General features: G+C 48.4%; 2 protein-coding genes across 2 annotated transcripts in view; one reads left to right on the top strand and one right to left on the bottom strand.

The window, feature by feature from the left end:
* The window catches only part of senju (UDP-galactose transporter senju), a 34,048-nt gene extending 22,457 nt beyond the window's left edge, over positions 1–11,591 (bottom strand). Inside the window, exon 1 of the mRNA XM_084585575.1 lies at positions 11,307–11,591. Coding sequence (XP_084441701.1) covers positions 11,307–11,406 — 100 coding nt within the window. The 5' untranslated portion in view covers positions 11,407–11,591. The remainder of the gene's footprint in view (positions 1–11,306) is intronic.
* A 255-nt stretch (positions 11,592–11,846) lies between these two features.
* LOC146173496 (E2F-associated phosphoprotein-like) lies at positions 11,847–16,552 on the top strand. Its single transcript, XM_084585576.1, has 4 exons — positions 11,847–12,016; positions 12,497–12,654; positions 14,162–14,519; positions 16,228–16,552. The coding sequence occupies exons 1-4, from the start codon at positions 11,955–11,957 to the stop codon at positions 16,469–16,471; spliced, it is 822 nt and encodes a 273-aa protein (XP_084441702.1). The 5' UTR covers positions 11,847–11,954; the 3' UTR covers positions 16,472–16,552.
* The last annotated feature ends 8,041 nt before the right edge of the window (positions 16,553–24,593 follow it).

Raw genomic sequence — 24,593 nt, 5'->3', positions numbered from 1 at the left:
CCAGAAAAGCAACAAAGCCGTGCAGCCGCAGCATCGTATTCCAGCCGCATTTCAACGGAGGCGAAATAAAAAAAAAAAATGTTCGTGGATCTGGGAACCAGATTTCTAATGCGGTGTCTATTCGGAACCACAAAGCCAAAATATCTTCAACACTTCCAATTACAGATTTCAATAAGCATATTTATCTGTAAATTAGTTCTTAAGATGCTGAAAAAGTCGAAGTGGCGGAGTGTAGAGGATCATGATACTGTCTACGCTGAGAATGGAACTTCGTTCTATCGTTCCGCGCCAAATATTTCTTTCACCGATTGCTCAAGCTACTCAAGATTATCTTGTCCCAGACAGACGATAGACTATTTCATCATTAGTAGCAACAGTAAAAATTCTAACTCTTAACGACCCCCTTTACGAAAGCTTTGCCATTGAGCGCGGCTTTCCCCGAGATTGAGGTACGAGGTACAAAATGCATGCCAGTTGTTGTTGTTAAGAGCTTTATTTTTCCAACGGTGTGGGAGGCCCCCACTCCTCGCCCCCGGCATGCACAGTTTTCGTTGATGACGCACGCTACAACCGCACAGCGCTTGCAATCGCCACATCCGTAGCGGGTACCGCGCCATGCCTCCTGTAACTTCCGCGGCACTGTCGAAACAAAAGTGTTCGTCACGGTATTAAACTGTAAAGCAAAACCGCGAGGAAATTATTATGATGCTGTAATCAAACAGCAAGAACAAAAAAAGAAGAAATGGCGATCAATCTCTTCTCAGGTTCTCTCTGCACTTTCAATGTTTGGGTATGAGGTGTGAACGCAATAGGTAAATGAAAAGCTACGTTTACAACATTTTTCATTCATTTAATTATTTCTTAATTCATCATCACATATCCGACTGATGCCCCAAGAGAATAAACTTCGTTTAAAAAAAATCTCCGTCTGCTCACGCGAAATTCAAAGCTGTGCGCGCGGGTGTTCTGTCGCGAGCGGCACGCACTTCGCGATGATGTCGACACCGTTCACGTTTTCAACATGAGCAGAGAGAGAGAGAAAAACACTTTATTTAAGAGCATTCTCGAACAGGCGGTGTCCTTTCGTCAGTATTGGTTTTCGGAAGTAGCTCTGAAGACATTCGATTGCCTTAAAACCGCAGAAAATGAGAGCCGAGATGCTTCCAGCCGTACAACGCGAACGCAACCCGACCGCGCCGGCCTACTCAGATTACTCGGCGCCGCCGTTGGCGGCGCTGAACGCTGCGCTCCACTAGCGCCGCCTGGCCACTGCAGGTTGCCTATACAGTGACCACAGCACTTCGACTCAATAAAGGGCTCCATGGTTCCATACTGCCTGCCCACTAATACGGCGACTCACTAACACAGTAACTGCGACAGAGAAAGTCGATTCGGCTCCGCTTGGTCATTCCGTGCTCTTCACGATTTGTCGTTCCGGACTGCTACAGCTATAGGAACTTCCTACAACCTCTGTCCGCGATTCGATTCGGCACGACAACTTCACCCGCCGGTCTGATTTGTTATGAAACGTATTCCTTTGCTGCGTTTGCACTAGGGCTCTCAGCATGACGATATGCCGTTGGTTTTTGTTTTTGTCTGAAGACAGACCAGCAGAAAAAAAAAAAAGAAAAAAGACCCCGCCGAGCCTGGGTTTCGAATCCGGGGCCCAGTGTGAACACAACTGCACTAACCGCTGCACGAGAGCACTACGCTATTCACACAGCAAAACGCCCTTTGTGGCATCGTGTGTGGTTAAATGCCACTTTTTCGTGCTTTGCAGTGCATGACGTTAGCTTCGTCAACTTCATTTCGTGCGTAGTGGATCCTGAACACGCCTTTGCGTCGCTAAGCAGTCCCAATATCTTATAGTGCAACACACCCCCGAGATCCCCAACAGCCGAAAATTTAATAAAAGTCATTAAATTAAAAGTACAGCGAAGCAAAATTACGGATCAGAAAGGTTCGGAAAGCAAACATTCAGTAGCTTCGTCAATGCCTTCAAACAGTGACTACCTCGGGGCCCCCGCGTCTCGAACGATTGTATGGGCTCCAGCTCACATGGGCCTCGAAGGCAATGAAACGGCAGACGCCGCCGCCAGCGCGCTTACTCTCCGGGCAACCCTTTTGATACGGATCCTGAACCCAATCCGGCCCTCACTTTTCGAGAAATTACTGAATTATTTCAATTCGGCCATGCAATTTATCCCAAGCGGCTGGGACAGGTAGATCACCGCCGATTGCAGCGGGGGCTTGCCTGCCACCGAATTTTTATCTGTTGCTGGCCGTTATTGCACCCGCCACCGCTTTGGTGGTGGACGACGGCTGTTGTTGCGGCGCGCATCTTTCTCTCCCTCTTCCTTTTCTTTCTTCTCTGTTTTCTCTTCCGTCTACACGATGCAGCGGAGGTGGCTCAGCTACAGAGCCAGTAGCAGGCCCGTGAAGTCTCTTTTCCTTCTTCCACAACAACAACAAAGGTGGAGGAACGCACACTCCTCCACCTTTACACCAAAACGCTGCTGTGCCCGGCAGTTTTGAAACACTTTGATTCTGCCTGTACAGAAAAATGCCCGCACTTTGCGGAGAAGTCTTCGGACATCTTCCACGTGGTGTGGGCATGCCAGTCAACCCCGAACCTCGCCCCCAAACCCAACCCCACCCGCGAGGACTGGGAGGCAGCCCTGCTCGGCTGCTCCGACCTGGCAAGCCAGAAGGCCCTGGTCCACCGAGCCCGAGCCGCGGCGGTCGCCAATGGGCTCCTGTAATGAGGAGCCCACCTAGTGATTGCACACACACACACACACACACACACACACACACACACACACACACACACACACACACACACACACACACACACACACACACACACACACACACACACACACACACACACACACACACACACACACACACACACACACACACACACACATCCCGCTATCCTCACTGTAGACAAGGGGAATTATGATGAACGTTTCATGAAAAAAAAAATCCGGGGCGTGGCGCAGTTGGTAAAGCGCTCGGCTGGGGATCCAAGGGGTGGAGGTTCGATCCGCGGCGGAGACAAGGTTTATTTATTTTTAACTCTCGCTCTCGAAAGTGTGACACCCTCTGCAGACAGCTCCTGCTGACAACAATGAGCATTAAAGGCATCCGCCTTAAAATAGCAATGTCCAACATTCAAGTCTTCTTCAGCGGATCCAGATAAATAGTCACACAGGCTAGGAGGGATGATAAATATTTGTTTCAGGGACGTCATGCACTTTTACTGCTGTTTTGCTCACAATCAAAGTGCGCCTGGTACCGTTTAAAACTCTGCGTCGGTTTCTGATTTTAAAAATTATAAGGGCTTCATGTGCACTACAATCTATTTCGGTTGTTTGGTTTATAAGGGTACCAACGTGACACGCTATGATGGAGGTCGTACTGGAGGGTTCCGGAAACTTCAGCCACTAGGGGTTCCTTAAAAATATGCACTGATGCAAATATTGCGGGGAAAAGGCAGGCCTGCACCACATGGTGTGGACCTGCCCACACAATCCTCCAGATGATCCGAATGCAGTGCCAACAATTGAGGGATGGGAGGCTGCCCTATCCAGCTCTGGACTAGAGGCCCAACGGGCCCTCGTGACACGTGCGCGGGTAGCAGCGGCAGCCGCTGGAGTCCCGGACTAGGGACCCCACCTAACATCCCCCTCCCTTAAATATACTTAATAAGTTTTTCACTCACTCACTATCGCACAGTACACGGGCACCATGCTTCTCACATCCATCGAAAAGCAACCACCGGGGCCAGGACGGGACCCGTGTCCTTGGGTTCGTTAGTCGAGCGCACAAACCAATGAGCCACCGCGGCGGGGGCGCACTTGCGCGACGGTCGGTCGGTCCCGGGAAAGACGGGGAGTCGTGCGCCCGCGGATTAGAGGCTGGCAGGTACCCCTTGACTTGTTGCGGCCTCTTCCGCCAGATGGACGGTGCGTAGCTGCATCGCAGGGTCCACGCTTCGCAGCAGGGTATCCCAGGCTTCTCTACTTGTTATATTTTGTCCTATCCCTGGAGATTGTGGGCACTTACAAATTATGTGGTCGAGGGTCCCTCTCGCTCCACAGTGTTTGCACTGATCATTGTCCCTAAGGTCTGGTAGCGCGTGAAATGCCCAGATCGGGTTCATGAAGGTATTAGTTTGTAGCCGCCTCCACGCGATATAGATATCTATCATCTGGCGGGGGTACCAGTCTACGTCCCAATTTATAATGGTCGATGCTCTCCTCGCAAATTTGACATACTGGCGGGATGACGTAACAATCTTGTGGTATCCCGGGGAATCTCGCGAAGAAGTGAGACATTTCTCGTGGTCGGACGGACAGGGTCACGAGCGCGAGTATGAGCCAGTTAAGAGCACTCGATCCTCAAGGCAACAAAACAACGTGGCACCGAATGGCGTCAGTGAGAGGTTTTGAAGGCTACTTAGACAGGCTAGTTACCCTTTTGCATATAGTGAAACGAACGTGATGTTCACCGCCCTTCAGTGCTTGGGCAATATGGTTTGACTCGGACAAGCAATGGGACTCCGTTTCAAAACGCTCAGCCAGTTTCAAGGTGGTCCATAGAGAAAATTTTGCATTAAATAACACAGTCGCAGATTTGCCTAAGTGCTACAGTCATATTTCATTCAGATACCGTCCGTCTGAATCTACAAAAAAATCTTTTTCTTTTTACTTCATGCAAGTGCCGTTCGATTATCTATAATGTAATTCTCGTTCAGTTAGAGCACTAATGTTCAATTTCATGCTTCTATAGAAAGTACCCCTAATTACATTGTGTATCATATATGATGCAAGACAATATTTCTCAAAAATGTCGCAACCGTGTACATCGTTTATATATATAAAAACAAATATATGGGTATTTGCGTTCCGAATGGAGCCCACTGCATTTTTTCTGAGTGAAAAGGAAAATTCATGCGGAAAAGGGCCAGAAAGTCACGCAAGCGATCAGCACCGATACTATTCCGCGCGCCGCATCGGATATGGCCTAATACGTATACGCAGTGTCATAGAAAAAAGCCCTCCTATGATTTCGCACCACGCATGTACAGATTCGCCCAACCAGCCAGTTTCCACACCAGAGTCGCGATGGAGGTTCTGCTACTGGTACTTTCCCAGCCCATTGTGTCCCAATCAGCATGCAGCGTGTAGGTCGGTAATGCGGAGACAGGCAAGTCAGTTGACAGCCTAGCAACCGAACAGCAACTTACGAAAGATATAAAGTGGAGCAGTTCGCGTGGACATCATGAGAAAGGAAACGTCAGGCTGACAGCCATTTACACAGGTGTGGGACGACCAAAGCAGGTATACTGAAGCAGCTCATGGAGGAGGAAAATGTCCGTTTTTGAACAGCTATAGCGCAGAAATGTAATAAAAAAAATTACCGACGATTACGTTACTTCCTAATGCGAAATTTGAGCGCAGCAAATAAGCTGTTTCACCTTTTCGATAGATTGAGGCAAAGAAATCGAGCAACACATGTATGCGCTATCGCAGAATTTTTTTTTTTTATTTTTCACACGTATTCCTTTAACAAAGACTCCACTGACAGTTCTTGACAGTCATGAAGGAAGCTTTGTGGTCGGAGAAATAGACTGATATATGTTCGACTTGGTACACCAATGCTTGATTCTCAAAGACGAGATCTATACAAGTGCCTCGCGAGGTTGTCACAGCCGTGGGACGCGTTACGAGCGAGAGGAACGGGATGTTCTCCCGCATAAGTGTGAAGAAATTCCTGTTTGTCTTCATGTCAACATTAAAGTCCCCCACTACTAACATCGGTGTCGGCTCGGGCGGTGCACATGTACAGATCCGCCGCCACCGATCTGGCTCTCTGCCACCGCACAGGGGATTGGAGGAGGAGCGAAGAAAGGAATTAAGTTCGAGCCGGCGCTTTGACAACCGGAGACTCGCAGGAAGAGGGGGGAGGGGGGCGGCGTGTACACCCAGCGGCAAACGATGGGGGCAGAAGCGAGCGCAGCAAGCGGACAACGCGATAAAGGGAGGAGGGAAGAGATAGCAGCGACTGACTGATGCTGCTGACGCCGATAGTGAGTCAACCCCAGCTGCGGAGTTGGTTTCAGGGACAACGCCGCCGATGCCGACGCAGACAATATGATACCCTTGCTTCCGCAGCGCCAAGAACCAGGTCTAGCCGTGGGAAGGTGGTCACGTATTCGTCGACGTGCCGGGGCCTACGTGAGATAACCGGCGCGTCGGCAACTGAAGAGCACCCTATCCGCCACACAGGAACAGGGGGGGGGGGGGGGGGGGAGGGGGGAGGACCCTCCCCTCCTCATTCTGCATGGCGGCGACGGTGCTCTAAGCAGTCACGTTATCTTGACTCTCTAGCGGCGTCAGCGGCATCCAGCGGTATCAGTCGGCCGCTGCTAGCGCTGGGGGGATGAAAGGGGGCGGAGCTGGTTACGAGGCCGACGCCGACGCGAAACTCAGGAACGGACGCCAAAGAGCTGCGCTCTAAAATAGTTGTGGTTTAACTCTGTTAACCCTAGTTGAATTGCGATGACAACGGCGGAAGCTTCTTTTGCCTGCTACATTATTCCCCTATCACACCCTATCAGTGTAAGGTGCTACATTACGGGGACACTTAACCTCATCCTTTAAGAGTATGACGCGAAAGCGTAAGTTACCAGTCTTCTTCCTCTTCTGCCTCCTCCTCCTCCTCGGCTGTTGAAGGTCAAGCGTGGGCTCCGCCGGGACCATGCTACGGCTCAAAACCAGTATTGATCGCAATAAAATTTCCCCGCAACAATATCAGCATTTTGAACAACTTGAGGTCACGCAGCCGAATGTTCTTTGGAATCGTTAAGGCTTCCGCTACCCTCTTCACAATGCAACGCAGTAGAAATGGGGCCCGCTACCAAGCGCTCCCATCGCTGTTTGAAGGACTGTGAGCAGCGCTTGACCAGCGCGATATTTCAGCGTACAGGAGAAAGCACGCGGATGTAAACGAAATTTAAATTGGTTTATAGAAAAGGAAAGGCGCAGTATCTGTCACACTTTCTCTGTGGACAGCTGAACCGCACCACAAGGGAATGGAGGAAGGCAGGAATGAAAGCGGAAAGTTCTGCAGTGGAGGGCTACGGAGTAACTTTGACCACACGGAATATTCTAACGTGCACTGACATTGCACAGAACACGGACGCCTCTCCGTTTGGCCTCCATCGAAACGCAGCTGCCGCCGGCGGTTGGGTTCTTTCTATACGTATACTCCGGTACATGTGGTATGGTGAGGCAAACCAAAAATAATAAAAATAATGTGCCTCTTCCCGTGCAGTAGCCATGTCTTAACCACTGAGCGACCGTTGGGGGGCACGCGGATGCACGCTAGGTATGAATACGTTATAACGTGTGACGCCATACATAAATAAGATTACAGATTGTTACCGTTACCGCCGTTTTTATTTTCCTTCCTTTCATAAGCAAGTTTACGTGCCTGCACAGTTATTTTTGGTGCGTAGCACTATTAACCGCAATCACGGATTTCAGCGATGTCTGTCCGAAGCCACTCACTCTCTCTCTCTCTATATATATATATATTGGTGAACTCGAAGTGGAGAAAGAGAAGGTAGCCCCGCCGGGGTGGTGCAGTGGTAAGACGCCCGACTACTGTGCCGGAGTACCCGGGTTCGAACCCGACCTCGGCGGCTGCGTTTCGATGGAGGCGAAACGAAGAGGCGTCGTGTGCTGTGCGATGTCAGCGCACGTTAAAGATCCCCAGGTGGTCGAAATTACTCCGTAGCCCTCCACTACGGCTCCTCTTTCTCTCTTTCCACTTTCACTCCCATCTACCTTCCTTCCCTTACGGCGCGGTTGCGGTGTCCACAGAAAAACAAGTGAGACAGTTACCGCGCCTTTCCCTTCCTATAAATCAATCAAACTTGAAGAGGAGGAAGGGGAAGTGGCGACGCCCGCATCATGCGACTTAACACCGAGGTGGCAGAGCGGCCGCATAGATGCACCCATTGAGAGAGTAAGACAGTGAGAGAGGGGCGGATCAGTTGCGGACGTGGCGGCCGTCACTGGGCAGCGTTGCACAAGCGTGTGTTACCAGTGTTACACCGGAGTGAGCAGTCGTGTGTCGCTCGCTCGTCCTCAACTTCGGCATCTCTCACCTCGCCTTCACGGACAGCAGACGTGCACGCGCGGTGCTCCCTGGACCTCGGCTCCGAGCCACTGGCCTCGTCGTGAAGCAGCTTGTGCTTACCTCGCGCGCATAGGCAGTGCTACGCACCTCCTTCGCATTTGATGAACTATGCAAATCGGCCGAAATCTCTTTTTCGCTCACAGTAGAAGATGCCGCAACGTGTTGGCCTAAAACCAATGTGCCGCATTTAGAATTCAGTGTGCTCACAAATTTTAACTTGTCCTTGCTTGAAAGCACATGTGCTGCCATATAAACTATTGAAATTTGTTTTAAAGAGCAAACGGCGTTTTCTGCGATCACATCTTGGGTACTATTAAAGAGCAGTCTAATTTTGCACACTGCTGTTTTGTATCTTCTTGTATCCTCAGTTTTGGAGTTACAATAAACAACTATTCAGTTTACAGACTCTTAGCTCCATGTAAAGCCAAAAATTAATTGCCTCTGCCGTAATCGAGAGTAGGTTTAAGAACTCCGCTTATATCAGCATTTTCTAAAGTGATAAATTAGTACCCTCTAAAACTGTGCGTCCTCTGAAACTGCATATAGACTGTTATGACCTTCGAAAAAGAAGGAGAGAAAGACGCGCGCCGCAACAACAGCCGTCGTCCCCCACCGAAGCGGTGGCGGGTGCGATGACGGCCTACAACAGATAAAATTCGATGGCTGGCTAGCCCCCTTGCAAGCGGCGGTGACTTACCTGCCATCAGGTAGGTCTTTTTTGCGTCTTTTGAGACCGCATATAGAACGTTACGACCTTCGCAGCAAGCTTTTATTTTTTTTTTTCGCTATTGTTTTTTTAGGGTTTAACGTCCCAAAGCGACTCAAGTTATATGAGAAACGCCGTAGTGGAGGACTTGGAAATTTCTGACCCTTTGCGGTTCTTGAACGTGCGCAGACATCGCACAGGACAGAAGCCTTTTTTGTTGTTGTTGTTGTAAGGGGGGGGGGGGGGGAGCGTGAAGATTAATGCTCAACTTTTCCCTCTATTGCAAGCACAGTCCTGTGCAAAATACGGCTGCGTCCTTTAACCGCTATTTCAGTCTCTCTTCCAGTCGCAGTTCCAAATATTCAAACCATGCCTGTGAAGAAAGGAGTGAATTGAGGCGGTGATGGTTGCACATCTGTTCGCAGGCACAAAGAAAAGGCAGGAATCTGGCATTTAACCGATGGCCTGGTTTGGTTTAACGTAATATAATAATTGGTTCACAGGAAGGGAAAGGCGCAGCGCAGTAACTGTCACATTTGCTCTGTGGAAACCCGAACCGCGCCGTAAGGGAAGGGAGGAGGGTGGGAATAAAAGTGGAAAGAGAGAACGAGGAGCCGTAGTGGAGGGCTACGGAGTAAGTTCGACCACCTGGTGTGGTCGAAATTGAGTGTTCACCAGCGCCACCCTCAAGGTTCGTATACAGACAACATTATAACCCAAGAAAGTAGCAGGGGGGACAGCGGCCGATGTAGCTCAGTTGGAAGAGCACCGGACGCGATATTCGGAGGTCGTGGGTTCGGCTCCCACCATCGGCACGTTGTTTTTCCTTCTACTTTGTGTTTAATTATCTTTCCCCTAAACAGATTACAATACTAATTTATGTGATTATTGAAGTAAAAATTAAAAAAAAAAGAATAAAAAGACAAAGTACAATCCCCAATGATTTCCTTGGCCTCGCCGACTGGTCTTTTTTTTTTTTTTTTTTTCGCGATACTCGCGAGCATATAAAAAAGATGGATCGCTGATCGCGGTAGGCACACAAAGAAGCAGCCAAAATAACGACACAAGACGAGTTATAGAAGGAGAGTAGAAACCTGGGTCAGCTGGTACATTGTCTTTAAGAATATAAACCAGCCAAACGGAGAAAGATGGAGAAAGACACACGGCAGCTATAGTACCAGGTGTTACGTCCTCAATGGCCGAAACGTGTTATCCAAGTGCGAGGCCGGTATAACTTGTATTGTCCGAGGAGATCCGGCAACAGCGCTGTCATCTCGTCGATAAGTGCTTGCTATACAACAGGTTCCACGTCTGAAATCACTTACGCTAGTTCCCAAGACGTATCTTATCGTCGCTGCCTGTGCCGGACTTCCGAGTGCGCCAGGAAACTTCGAGTACAATAAATAGGCTTTCTCTAACGCGGCGTCAGATGCACGCATACTCGTTCGCGCAGATGCACTTTCATTACCCGCTTTAATAATTAAATCTGTTATCTCACATATACTTATTTGGCATAGTTTACGTGAAAGACCTCCTGACATAAATTCCCGCTTGACTAAGCCATACACGTTTGCCCGCGTAGCCTAGGGGTAGCCTGTTTGACTCGATCGGAAGTATCCCGGAGGGTTCATCACGTCCCTCACAGTCCAATCTTTGGCATCTCATGTGAACGCGACCACTCGTACGTGTCCTCGTAAGAAAAAAACAAAAACAAAAAACGCGACACGTTCCCGGCCATGTCAGGTGCCAACTACCAATTTTTAAACCTAACAGCCCGATTTTTCGCTCACAAAGCTAACAACGGCGACCCTGGATTTTCTGGAGAACGAGGCCTTCAACGATATACGACGTTGAGATCGAAGACCCGCTACGAAATACACCGCCTTGCGCAAATCAGTCACAGGATGGTGCCTAATGGACATCGGTATGACCTATCAAAGCCATATAAGTCAGTCACCGCTTCTTATTCGAAATGAATTAAGTGAGCACGGAGACACGGCCTCACGACAGCGGCAAGCGAAAGTGCGATATCAAATAATTTCTGGAACGATATATCGATTAATCGAAAGCAAATGAGCATATACTAAATAGTGATCAAGCATACACGCATGCATGAGCATCCTCGCCTTGAATGCGAGATCCTAAACTAGAGTCCGAACCAACAACACAGACAGCATCCCATAGCAACACAATGCACCGGAGACGAACAGTGAAGAAATTAACTTTGCCTGACAACGAACGCTGCAGTGCACAAAATGCACATGATCATAGCGCATCGCGAAACAGACGAGCCCTGTAGCTGCACACAGGGACACCAAACAGTCGCGCTAATCGCACGCAAAAGCAGCAGCTCGGTTATTTCGGAATCGAAACTGTCTCTCGCCTTGGTTGACGAAGAAGCCGATGTAAGCCACGAACACGACGGCGCTCAAGCGAGTCGGGAATAGCTCGCCCCAGAAGCGTTGCTTGGGCGCCGGATCCATGCCGCGTGTTCGGCCCAGCTCGGCAACACTTCGGCGATGAGGATCCAGCCTGGCGATTATGGGCACCGCGTCCCTTGATCACGCAGCGAAATTCAAGCAGGCGAGCACCGCCCACACGCCTTCGGCCACCATAGCTCCCATTCGCTGACTGCTCTGCTCTACCGCGTTCGGTTTCGTTTGCTCTCTCTCTCTCTCAACCCTTTCTACCCCAGCATCCCGCGCGTGCGCATTAGTGCGCATACGGTGGCTAGATGGGTAAAAATGGCCTAATATATCACGTTGAAAGTCATAGAGCTTGCGAGACAGTAGTAACTGTAGTTAATGCATTAAAGTTAATGATAGCTTCAAATTGGTAAGTGGATGTTGGTATGTGGTTTCGATAAGTATTGTTTTTTTTTTTTCAATAATAGCCTTCAATGCGATAAAATAAAGAAATCAATCCAATCCTATCCAATCCAGCATCGCAGTTTTTGCAATGGCAGCCGTGTGCGTTTGCTTTGCGACGTAGAATAATTTCGTGTTGTGAGCATTCCCGAACAATTTCCAACATGGATCACTACGATTATCAAGTTTGCGAAGACTCGGACAGTGAAGGCTACGACAGTAGCAGGTGAGCTGCTGCTATGCGCCCCTGAGTGTTTTCTGTCCGGTTTGTAAGTACTTGTCTGGCAAGCGAACAGTCTCCGAAAGATAGCGCATCGCAAAATACGTAATAAATAAATTAAAAAAAATAAGAAAAGAAAAAGTGAACTAGTGATTTATAGTTCACCTGTCAAACATTTGTGGCAATGCGGGAATAAAACATATGACTGAAGCGATTTACTGAAGATCAGTGTGATTGTAGTTACGCGGTTTCATACACAGAGGTAATCATTTTCTTTACACGAATTCGGGGTCCCTAGTGTAAACTGTAGATTGGTTAATAGGAAAGGAAATGTGCTTTATCTTTCACACTTTTTCCGTGGACACCTGAATCTCTTACGCTCGTTTGTCTGCCGAGCCAACAGCCTGCAGATCGTCTTAGCCATGCAACTGTCCCGAACATTTATGTTCAATATTGTTCATTATTGCTTCCCATTTGTTGCTACAGTTCTGAGGACGCCTTTGAGGCTTACGTGCGCAAGACTTACTTGTCTCAGGCCCAACCCGAAGATGACTTTGAGAAGGAGATGGAAGACGAGCTCTCTGCCACGTTCAGAGATTTCGAGCAGAGGCAGATCTACGGCGCCTGCCCGTCAGATCCCAAAGGTATCGTCAGCATCTCCAATCAATTTACGGTTAAATACGAATATACAGTACAGTCGTCCACACATCTGTTTAGAGCTCCTGAATGATGGATCGAGGAATGCCTACATTTGTGCGTCAATTTACGAGCGGCCTACGGTTCAGTTTGCGTTAAGACACTTTAGCGGTGCGAGTTTGCTCTGAAGCATCATGAAACGAACAGCGCGATCTAAGACGCAAGCAGTTGGACGAAGAAACACAAACACGGCACTAACTTCGTCTGTTTCTTTGTCGTACTTTGTCTTAAACCGCGTTTTTGGTCTGCAAGAACCGAGAACTTATCAGGAGTGTACATTACCATCGATCGTGCTTAGCTTCCTGTGTGTGTCAAATATATCAGGCCAGCCAGGAAGCAACAACTGTCATTCAATGCACAACAGAGCACACTGCTCAGGTATTGTATACAGATATGTGGACAACTGTACAGCCCCCAAATCCAAGCACTTGCTGTTACGGTGCGATAGGAATGCCGTACTGTACGTATATGGAGACTGAACATGAGGTACTGCATTACACGGTTGTGGCCCACATTGAATGCCTACCTACTCACCAGCACCATCTCTGAAACGTAACAGAAATTGTCATTTTCACTTCTATTGCTTTCTAGTATTTACTCTTTAGCATTTCGATTGAATTGTGTGGATACGTTCTCTGTATAATGTACACGGTCATCCATTTTTAGTGGTTGAAATGTCTTTGTATCAAAAGCAAAATTGTGCTGTTGTAGAGGGACTAAAAGTTTATGCTTCTTTTCATCAGCCACTTTAGTTAGATTCGTAACTGTGATGGACACAGTGGTACTCCAAAGAGCGCAACCATGCGCTCACACATTCTAGCTGAAAGTGGACGACCGCATAGTTTTTGGGCTATTTGCTCTAAATTAGCTGTTGCATCCTATTTGTGAGCTGTATTATGCTGCGTGTGTACAGTTGCAACAAGTATGAGATAGATTCGTTTCGTGTCGGCCAAACAAAACCAGTCAGTGTTTGTTGGCGTGTCAGTTCATTGGTGTCGAACATGCAGTGATGATGCAATGAAGGATGAAAACCAGTTGGCCAGCTATTCCTCCCACTTTCTTTCAAAGTGAATTACAGAACTTTTAATTGCAGTAGGTCAAGCTTAGAGAGGTCATCTTTGTACTGATGTTGAGTGCAAAGTAATGCAGCTGCCGTGTTGCACCTGAAATTGTAAAGGTAGCATAAAAACCTCTACCTACAATGCGACCTAAAGGAAGCACCTTTGCATTCCCATTTGTATGGAAGAATAAAGAGGCTGTATGCACGTCTTGATTATTGTATGGAATTCTGCACTAGCATGCTTTTTGTTATTTTTTTGAGGTCTAGCTTACTGCCATGTAGAATGCCTAAGCAGTCAAGCATTATAACAAATTAGAGATACTTATTGTTGTTTCACCCCATTGAAGTTTCTGCAGTAGCTGTAAACCGTAAAACTCTGAATTTGTTTTCAACAGGTCAAGGATCCTCCAGCACCGAAAAAGGTCAAGCAGGTAGTAGCCATTACAGTCCTAAGGCTAAGCGAAGCAAACCGGATAACACAACAAACATGGTCAAAGCAGATGACGCATCGGCAAAGAGCAAAGTGGGCGATGCAAAATCTGACAAGGACGGTCCATCCAATGACGACCTCTTCTATGATCCAGAAATGGATGATGAAGATGAGAAGTGGGTGAATGAGCAGCGACGAGAATGCATATTTCCTGGTGGCCCCAAGGATGGAAAAGATGGTGGCCATGTCAAACCACTTCCTCTGAGTGATGCTGTCCTCAACTGTCCAGGGTGCATGACACTGCTGTGCCTTGACTGCCAACGGTAAGTCATTTGAAGGGAAAGCTCAGAATCAGGGTTTGTACACTAAGCTGTATTTGGAACAAAATAAACAGTGCAGGGGACCAACAACGTCTAGAAAAAGCACATAGAGCTCTTCTTCAAAGATGCAACCTTTCATGTTTCAGAGAAGCGACCAACTACCTAAGGTTCTGCATGTAGGATTTAAGGAATTTATTTGGTATTACCTTTGTTTGATGCAGTCACCAACATGAGGGGCATTTACTTCAATGTTGGCATGCAGAGCCTTGATTTTAGTCCCAGAGTTTGTGTGAAAAAGCTTAGTGGACACTTCAGTACCTTTACAGGGCAACTCCGGGAGCTTTCTGAGCATTTTTAGTTTGCAATTGCTTCACATTCTTCAGAGTTGCCTATTACGGGTGGAAAAAACAATGCTAATGTAAGTATTTTAAAGAAGCAAATGCTGGGGAACTGAGGGCAAGTTTCGACTAGGCTGTGATGTCACTAGCAAGCAATCTATGACTTTCCGGAAAATCCTATTCTATGCGCGTTTATCAGCTAGTCCAGCGACTGCAAAATATAGCTGGATTCATTCTTTGTCTGAAGTAAATAAAAGGAAGATCGAAACTTCAGTCCCGCAACAAATGCAGCAGACGGCCGTGCATCCCTCCCATAAGGCCTGTGAGCTATTGCAGTGAAGGACTTTCCTCAATGTTGTAGACTTAATAAGACCAGTTCGTGACTTCTGCATAACCACCTATTTGTCTTTTCAGAGCAAGTTGATTTCTTTCTTAAGAGATACATTTAATAGCATTTTGTTGAGATCACAACCCTGTAGATGGCCTCACACTCCTTAAGAACTTCATCCCAGATCATCTGCTGACTCGGCCGTGTCACATGGCTTTATGATGCACCTACCCCACTGACCAGTCAGTGCTTGGCCATGGCGTCTGCCACTTGCCCAGTACCCACCAACTTGGCAACGAAATATTGATTGGTCGATGACGTCACAAGGTCACATGACGTGACTGAGTGCTTATTGGTTAGTGGGGTGTGTGACATCACAAAACCAAGTGACTTTTTGTCACCACTCAGTTCTTTGTGACACAGGACAACCGCAAGACCTACCAGGGATGCGAGTTGCCTTTGTGTCTTTACATGACCTGATGTTACCAGCGGTTGAATCTGTAATTAATCGAGAGGTTGACGACATCACAGTCATGTAACATGGCAGAGCACTGATTATGATTGATTGGTAGGTATGTGACATCATCAGACCATATTATTTCTCGCTGCCAATCGAGGATTTTTGTGGCGGACACAGGTCACCACATTGTTTTTCTTGGATTGCGGATTAGTGGTATTGCATTAAACTCCCAAATTTGTTGGAGCCTCCTCTGGCCCAAAATGACAATATTCCTTGACAATATCATCTACATCGCAGCCGAGCTAGTGTCCTACTAGACCATTTCTGTTCATAACCTCCCTCTTGCAATGAGGCTGACATCAAGTGCCCATTTGCTGTGACGTCTTTCCTCTAATGATGGATGCAAAGCTGCGAAAAGATGGATGTGGAATCCTAGAATGTAGACATAAAACACATTTCTTCATTAAGACTGCAACTTGAACATTGGTTGCCACAGGTTTGGAAGACTGTCATTATTCTTCCCAAATGTAGTCATCATGTGCCGATTTTTCAGGACTTGTGTACAAAGTGTTCTGATTCACGCAGGCATGAAATCTACAACACACAGTACCGGGCCATGTTTGTGAAGAACTGCATTGTCGACACGAAGGAGCGACTCAGGTGCCTGCCATCAAGGACATCAAGGCGCGGGCGAAATCTTCCCGACGGAGTGGTTGATCCCCGCGACATCTTCAATCCGGTGCGATGCCAGGTTTGCCGCACTGAGGTTGCAGTCTACGACAGAGATGAGGTGTATCATTTCTTTAATGTCATAGCAAGTTTTTCATGAGAGACAAATTTTCTGTGCTTGGCACAAGAGTGGTAAGCATGCACATAAATTGCTGTAAATAAAGCCTCGCCTGAATCATGATTGTTTTACACAGGACAGATGGTGTAGTATAAGGGTTTTCCAGGCTTGTTGGCTTTGGGAACACTGTAGTTGGTTTGGTTTGTGGTTTGCGGGGTTTAACGTCCCTAAGCAACTCAAGCTATGAGAGATGCCGCAGTGGAGGACTCCGGAAATTTCAACCACCTGGGGTTCTTTAACGTGCACTGACATCGCACAGCACACAGGCGGCCTCCATCGAAAAGCGGCCGCCGAGGTCGGAATTCGATCCCGCTTCCTTTGGAACAGCAGTAGAGTGCCCTAACCACTGCGCCAAGTGTGGTAAGCATGTACATAAATTGCTGTAAATAAAGCCTCTCTTGAAGTATGACTGTTTTACACAGGACAGATGGTGTAGTAATAGGGTTTTCCAGGCTTGTTGGCTTTGGGAACACTATAGTGTTTGTTCGATAAGTAAAGAGCTAACTCATGGCAACATGTTAGTGTAGAGGTGCTGCTCTGTTTTTCCCTTCTATCTTGATATTTTTTACATTTGTATTTTGATATAAGCACGCTTTAATCTTTATTGGGAGGGCATCTGTTGGCCAGCAGAATGCACGGCCTGGTGACAATAAACCAGAGTCCAACTGGCTGCTGTGTCTTTCCCCTTCCAATACACAGCAGATACCATAGTGAAGGGCTCTGGTATGTAGACTGCCTCAAAATTCTTTAATGTGCACCGACATCGTACAGTACTCGGGGTGCCCTGCATTTAACCTCCATAGAAACGCAGCTGCCATGGCTGGAATCAAACCTGCGTCTTTAAACTCGGCAGATGAGTCAATGTGGTAGGGCATCGAGAAAAGAAGATAGGAGAGACCGCAATATCCACTTCTTGTGGAACCGAAAGTTATATCTGCTAACGGCACTCCGATAAATGGACGCCGAAAACGCGATGCTGTTTGTTCGAGCAGCCGTGGCCTAGTGGTTAGAGCGCCCGTCTCGGCTGCGGGAGGTGGTCAGTTCGAAACCCACCGCCGGACACCCACCGGTAAAAATGGGTACAAGCGTCCCCCGGCCTGGTGCTCGGCTTTTACAGGGGTGTACGTTTGGGAGAAGCTCCGTAAACCCCGCTGCGCGCCCCTCCGCAGTGGGCCCAAACCCAGTTTCGAACCTCGCAGCCTGCAAAGGTGGTTCTGTTTGTCTTGCAAAGGTACTTCCTTTGACCCTCACCTGAAGTGCTCCCTTAGAGCCTCAGCTGCAGCAGTCCTAAAAAAACAAAACGAAAAAAAGGGCCACATAATGGGCTGTTGCCGCGCAAGGCGGACTTATTGTTGTCCGATGGCGGAACGAATCACTGCCACATCGGCGCAACTATTTGGGCCGTGACCCCTTTTCCCAAGCATTTCACCCCAGAAGAGCCGAGCACCAGGCCGGGGGATAGCTTGTACCCATTTTATAACCGGTGGGTACCCGGCGGCACCAGGGATCGAACCCGGTACCTCCCGAATGCGAGGCGGATGCTCTACCACAAGGCCACTGCTGCAGCTGAGGCTCTAAGGGAGCACTTCAGGTGAGGGTCAAAGGAAGTACCTTTGCAAGACAAACAGAACCACCTTTGCAGGCTGCGAGGTTCGAAACTGGGTTTGGGCCCACTGCGGAGGAGGGGCGCGCAGCGGGGTTTACGGAGCTTCTCCCAAACGTACACCCCTGTAAAAGCCGAGCACCAGGCCGGGGGACGCTTGTACCCATTTTTACCGGTGGGTGTCCGGCGGTGGGTTTCGAACTGACCACCTCCCGCAGCCGAGACTGGCGCTCTAACCACTAGGCCACGAAAGTTCTCATTCTTTTACATTCCTGTCTTGCTCAGTTTTGCTCAACAAGAGTTTAGTGCGAGCAATTAAAAGAAACTAAAAATTTTGCTTGCCCGCACAGTCTTTCGACGCAATGGGCTGATCCAAGAGGAGAAAGATTTTGCTCATCCGAAGGTGGAAAGTCCCGCAAGTCGGACCAAAATAAAGAGCGCAAGCTACTGGGGAACACCCCGGAGAGGTTCCCCTAATCACCCCTAGGAAGTAGAGGAACTGATTGATATATTGGAAGGGAAAGGCGCGGTAACTGTCTCACTTGTTCTCTGTGGACACCTCAACCGAGGATCAAAACAAGACAGAATTGTTGGAAAGGGGAATTACGAGACACGCGAAGCAACGGCTCGAAATCGTGGGTGCTTGGAAATGGATTCAAACCTACGCGGCTTCAAGAAAACGGATCCAGTCTCCAGCTGTGTGCAGTGCGGCCCACATGGCGTGTTTCGCAGCGTATAGTTTCGTTTTCGCGCTTTGGGCTTGAGACAGCATAAAGGCTAATACAGATACTTGCAGTGCGGCAGAACTGCAGAACTGGTGCGTAAAAGGTTTGCAAAAATGTCGCGAGACTAGAGCGTCTGAACGACGGTCCCACTCGCTTTAACTGAAGTCCGCGAGGCACACAGAGCTGTGTCAAGAGTAGTCTTATGGCATTTCAGCAGCATTGTAGTGCGTCCTTATGATGGTTGATTGTACAACTTTTATTTATTTTCATCAGAAAAAGGGCGCCTTCGTTCCTCCCTGCCCACTGCGCGCAAGCCTCATAAAACTGGTAGAGAGCCCGCTGTTTAGAGGACTTGCGGCCTGTCGTGTCCTGGTACTCCCCTGATGGGGCTGAGGCAGGTAGGTCACCGCCGCTTGCGGCTGGGGCTAGCCTGCCACTGAATTTTTATCTGCTGTAGGCCGTCATTGCACCCGCCACCGCTTCGGTGGTGGACGATTGATTGATTAAAACTTTCCACCGATTTAGGAGGCCCCCTACTCCCCGCTCCTGGCACGCAGGCCTGAGGAACGGGGGCTGGAACCTCCGCGACTAAGGACTGGCGAATATACATTGGTTATTCGCGGCCTCAGCCGCCAGGCGGACGGCTTTCTGCTGGTCAGCGGGGACGTCGCTTCGCAGAAGGGTTACCCAGGTTTCTCTACTTTTAATGTTGTCCCTAGCGCCCGGAGACTTATGGCATTCCCAAAGTGGACGACGGCTGTTATTGCGGCGCGAGTCTTTCTTTCCCTCTTCCTTTTCTTTATTTGTTTGTTCTTCTGTCTGCACGAGGCGGCGGAGGTGACTCAGCTACAGAGCCAGTAGCAGGCCCGTGCATTTTCTTTTCCTTCTTCCTACAGCCACAACAACAAATGAATGGTGCATCGTTGGAAAGCAGGATCCGCTCTTCGCAGCAGGGTCTTGCAGGCTTCTCTACCCAGAAATGTTCGAGCAGGCCAGGGCCCGTATTCAGCGTTTGTGACATTATTGGAAGTGTGGCTATCTTCGAGTCATCCGATTGGCGGAAGCGCCCGAACCGGAGGTGGCGTACGTTTCTGGTGTGTCCACGAGGTCACGTGAGACAGCAGCACTTTCGATTGCGACGCAAACTGAATACGGCCCCTCCTCTGTTGTCTTAAGGTGAAAGCCTTTCTAGGCTCATGGAACAAAAATCACGAGGGACTTTTACTAATGTAGTGAAAGGCGAGAGCCTCAGCGCCGCATTCTGCTACCAAACTCACTAATTAGTAATAAGCAATTGATCTTATTGATTGGCATATGGCCATATAAGGCACGTATTCGCGCATACTGCGATGCTCTGTGATTGGTCGAGATCTCTACGAAGTCATCCCGCCTCGGCAATCAGAACCGCCGCAAAAGCGCGCCACATTTTGTCCACGGCAGTGTGAGCCATTGAAGGCTTTCGCCTTAAAATCCCGTGCGCGAGATTAGTGATCTAGCGTTTCTGCCATCTGCAATCTCACACTTGAAAGCACGCCAAGGAACGCCATGCGACAGGAGCGATGGTGTACCGGGATTTTTTTTCCATGGAAATATGTACCACTGCAACGAACGCCAATAAGAAGCAAACTATAGAAGAAAAAGGGTAGGCTTTTGCCCTTCTCATCAGAGACCCAATTTTTCGTGGAGGTCGTGCGTGTGGCACGAGATGGGCTTGTGTATGCTTAGCCCTGCTGACGGGCGCTCGTACTGGCCTGATTCGCAACGTGAGAGACCACGAGAGTTACTTCGGCTGTTTCGTTTGACAACAGTTCGATGGTGTAGTCATTTCTATTATATAGTATAGGCACCGTGCAGAAACCCAGGGGGCAGCACGCGAGGCGAACAGGCAGCGCCACGAGTGAGCGCCGGAACAGTTTGATAGGGAGACGCGCGGCCGCCTAGGCAGGGCGCGCGCTTGAAAAAGGCGTCCTGCGCAGCGAAATGGTAGCAGTTTCAGCCAGCTCGAGCGACGTAGCGAAGCACAAACAATGCGAGAGCCACACGACACAAGACGCAGATACAGGAACGAGCCCTGGCCGCCCGCTGGGCGTTTATTTCTAGGCTGAAAACGCGCGGAAGGGAAGAAGACAGGAGAAGCGCGCGTAGTTGGAAAAGGCCGAGCAAAAAACGAAGGGAGTGGGAGGGTTGGGGCATAAAAAACACGGTAAAAATGTAGAAAAAATACAAAAATAAAACATTTGTGGCGAACGTCCCTCCTCCCAAGTGTGGTACAGCTCCACCAAGGCCAGCTGGAACGCCCCAAGCTGGAGGGCTGAGAGAAAAAAAAAAAAGTAAAGCTGGGGGGAATCGAGCGACCGAGAAGGATGAAACGAGTGTCGAAGAAGAATAGGAATGAATGAGGTTGTAGTCAAGAATATAAAAAAGCCTAAAAAAAAAGAAAAAGCGACAAGCCTGAAAACTCGAGAACGCGATTACCGGGGCCTGAAAATGCAGCAGTCACATATATTACGCAGACGGATTTTGAAGAGCTTTACCTGTTTTCTGGTGAGGCGGTTGCCACTTTTCTCGACGATAAAGGAAAGGATGGCAGATGGCACGCGACACAGCTATGAGAATGGAAACTCCCTTACAGCACTGCACAAGCGATCTACAGTTTCTAATACACATTCATGTCTTCCTCAGATCAGAAGATCAAATCAGTCGATATTGTCGACCAAAAAACCTGAATGCTCATTGGAGGGTCAAATGCTAAAGTTAAAGCTCAGCTACTTTGGTCATCTGATGAGAAGAGAGGAGTCGCTGGAGAAACACTTGATGTTGGGAAAGGTTGAGGGTCACCGAAGAAGGGGTAGGCAGCGAACGCGATGGTTAGATGGAATCCTCGAGGCGCTGTGGATGAAGTTATGTGATGTTAAGAAGATAGTGAGGGACCGGAAAGCGGGGCGTGATATGGTCCATAGGGTCACGAAGAGTGGGACACGACTGAACTAAACTGAATGCCTCTTTAACGGTACTTTGTCCTCTGCCACAAAATTAAGTTTTGACAGGGGAAGGTAACAGGTGGCAGCCAGCCGCTCGACAACTTGTTTGGAGCAGGATGGCATGTAATGAATGCAAGATCTGTTCAGAGTGTCCACGAATAAGTAAAAAAATATATATATTTATTTTTGTTTTACTTATTTTGTATTATATAGTCTCGATTGAGCAGTATCCCTTGAGAAACAGCTTATCACTTGAGGTTCAACAGCTCAGTAGACATCGAAATGTCATTAACACAACTAAATGAATAAAGCGTATGGAATTGCGACAGGGGCTTTATGAATCACATCTACAGAGGAGGGCGAAGCGGACAGCGAAGGATGGCGAGGAAGAAAAAAAAAAACGTCAGGCTGGGGGACGGACAAAGAAAGCCGCCCAAGAGAAGGAAAGTATACGGCATAAGCGTGGAAGGAAAGGGTGTGGAAAGAATAAAAGGAACGAGCTGAGAAAGAGGAAAAAATAATGAAAGTAAGCAAGCAAAAAAAAAAGTTGCCAAGCTAACTTCGTGAAACTAATGCGCAAGACATAGATATGCGCCATTAAAACGCTCCGTTCCTGTTGATTACTCTCTGCATTGTACTGGTGCTTATGCAAGCTATCGTAGACAGGGAAATATAGACCAAAGGACAGCATACATAAAAATTATGCAATGAACAACTGCATCCACGAGCGCGGCCCACTGGGCGCGCACGGCGGTCCCAGTAGCGCTGATGCCCATGAGTTGCCCAATGTCTTTAGCTAATGCAGGTGAAGGTATAGTGTGTCCTCTTTCGGGAAAAATGCTTCGCGGTAAATCTAGACGCGGCAATACCCGGCAATGATTGCCAGCTCACTGCTCGTTGTAAGGCAGCGATTCGCACTTGGCGTCGCTTCGCTTCGTAAAGCTTATTCGGTGACGCGAAAAATATTTTATCAGGCCAGTGGAAATGCGTGCAATAGCAGAAACCCAGGTACCTCAACCTAGCAATTCATTTGTGACCATAGAATGCCGCGAATCGAAAGAACGAACGGTGAATGCGCCCCACGCACAGCAGATCCGCCGCGTCTCCCTGCACGGCCGGGCGATGTCTCCCTACCAAACTTTTTCCCGCCGCGAGGGGCGCGCGCGTCGCACCGCGAGTTACTCGAGTGTACATAACTTCCTCTGCGGAACTTGTAAGCACATTCGAGCGTATTGGCTGGGTATGAGTGGCGTCTGCCTACAGCATGGTCAGTTTCCTATTCAGCCTTCGGTGACGTCGGCGCGCAATGCATGGAGGATGCCATAGATACCGTCCTTCTGCTGCGACAGCAACCTGTAGGAGGCCTGCGTTAAGCAAACGCGACCCCCCTTTTTTAGCGCCCCTCCACTTTGAGGGCGCGTGTTCGCAGTGACGTTTTCCGCAATCGGTGAATCAAGGAAAGAGAAGTTTCCTTCTGTAACCAACGCTGGACGGCGCTGCAGAAATCTCACAATGCGCTTTGAACTCTTTAATACCTACCAAAATTGCTTACCTTCGTAAAGTCCAGCTACCTCGAAGTCGTTACGCAGTTCAGTACGCTTCGGGATAAGACGCATTGTAGGACAAAACACAGGAAGGCCCGATCGATGCACATCCACGGAGAAGCCAACTCGGAAGACCAAACTATTCGCGGATTCGCGCACTCTCGAGAACATATCCAAATATCGAATTACACAAGCGCTGCGTTCATCTATACTTTCTAGCAGGTGTTTTATCAGTTCGCATCCGAATTGCTTTGCAAGCTGGTCATCACTATTCCGTTTCATCGACTATTACACTAGCTTACATTAGATGTACTTTATCATAAGCCCTACTTTCCATGCGCTGTCACTTGAAGAATCCAGCACTGTAGTTCCAATGCTGTGCTTTCAATGTATTGCAGCATGTTGCAAAGCAGAAACTAATTTGCTTGAGCAATGCAGGTGCTTTGGGAGATTCTTGAAAACGAAGGAGCAGGTAATGCGCACCAAGGTTTTCACTACAGTACAAATCCCACTTTAAAGCACACCTCACGCATTCTTTGGGTATACTGACATGCCATAACAGTATGAGCAGAGTAAAGCTTTCTCCAGAATTACATTTCAAGATGGCAGGCAGACTGTCTTACAGTAGTAATGGTTCCAGTCCAGTGCATAAATGTTGCAATGAATGCCAACTAGCGGCCACAGCATCACGCTGCAACAGGCACTTCAGTTGAGACAGAAGACCAACTCTGCCTTGCAATGCGGGGAAGAGTGCTGCCTGCACAAGAACAGGATGAAGTCCCTACAGATGCTACATCTGCTCTACTTAAATTTGCTACCATATATGTAATGCACCCTCTAAGATTTTTTTTTTTTTTAACTTGCAGCGCATGAAGCTCTCAACGCAGTGGGCGACCCTTGTGAAGTTGGGCGAGATGTCCCAACCAGGCACTATCTATGCAGTCGAAAACGTTTCTTTGTCGATGACACCCACACTGGTATGTTTACACTGCAATGTGGAAGCCAAGTGACTATGCAAACAACTCTTGAACCATCAATTTTCAGTGCTGTAAGCATGATGTGCTTGCAGATGTACTATTCCTTGCACTTCCTGAACAGTGTCGAAAGTGTAGGCAGGATTACCCAGGCTTGCCAATGCCTTTATCTAGCTGTTAAGTATTTCGGAGAAATTATACAATGGTCACATTACGACGCCCAACTGTCACTTCAACTGGCTTCCACTACCCTCAACATAGATCCAAACCACCCGAA

This window comes from Amblyomma maculatum, chromosome 11 (genome assembly GCF_055883805.1).
Source record: "Amblyomma maculatum isolate TAMU_Amacu chromosome 11, ASM5588380v1, whole genome shotgun sequence".
NCBI classification, from domain to species: Eukaryota; Metazoa; Arthropoda; class Arachnida; order Ixodida; family Ixodidae; genus Amblyomma; species Amblyomma maculatum.
The sequence above is the reverse complement of the archived record's forward strand: the minus strand, read 5'-3'. Positions and strand labels throughout refer to the sequence as shown.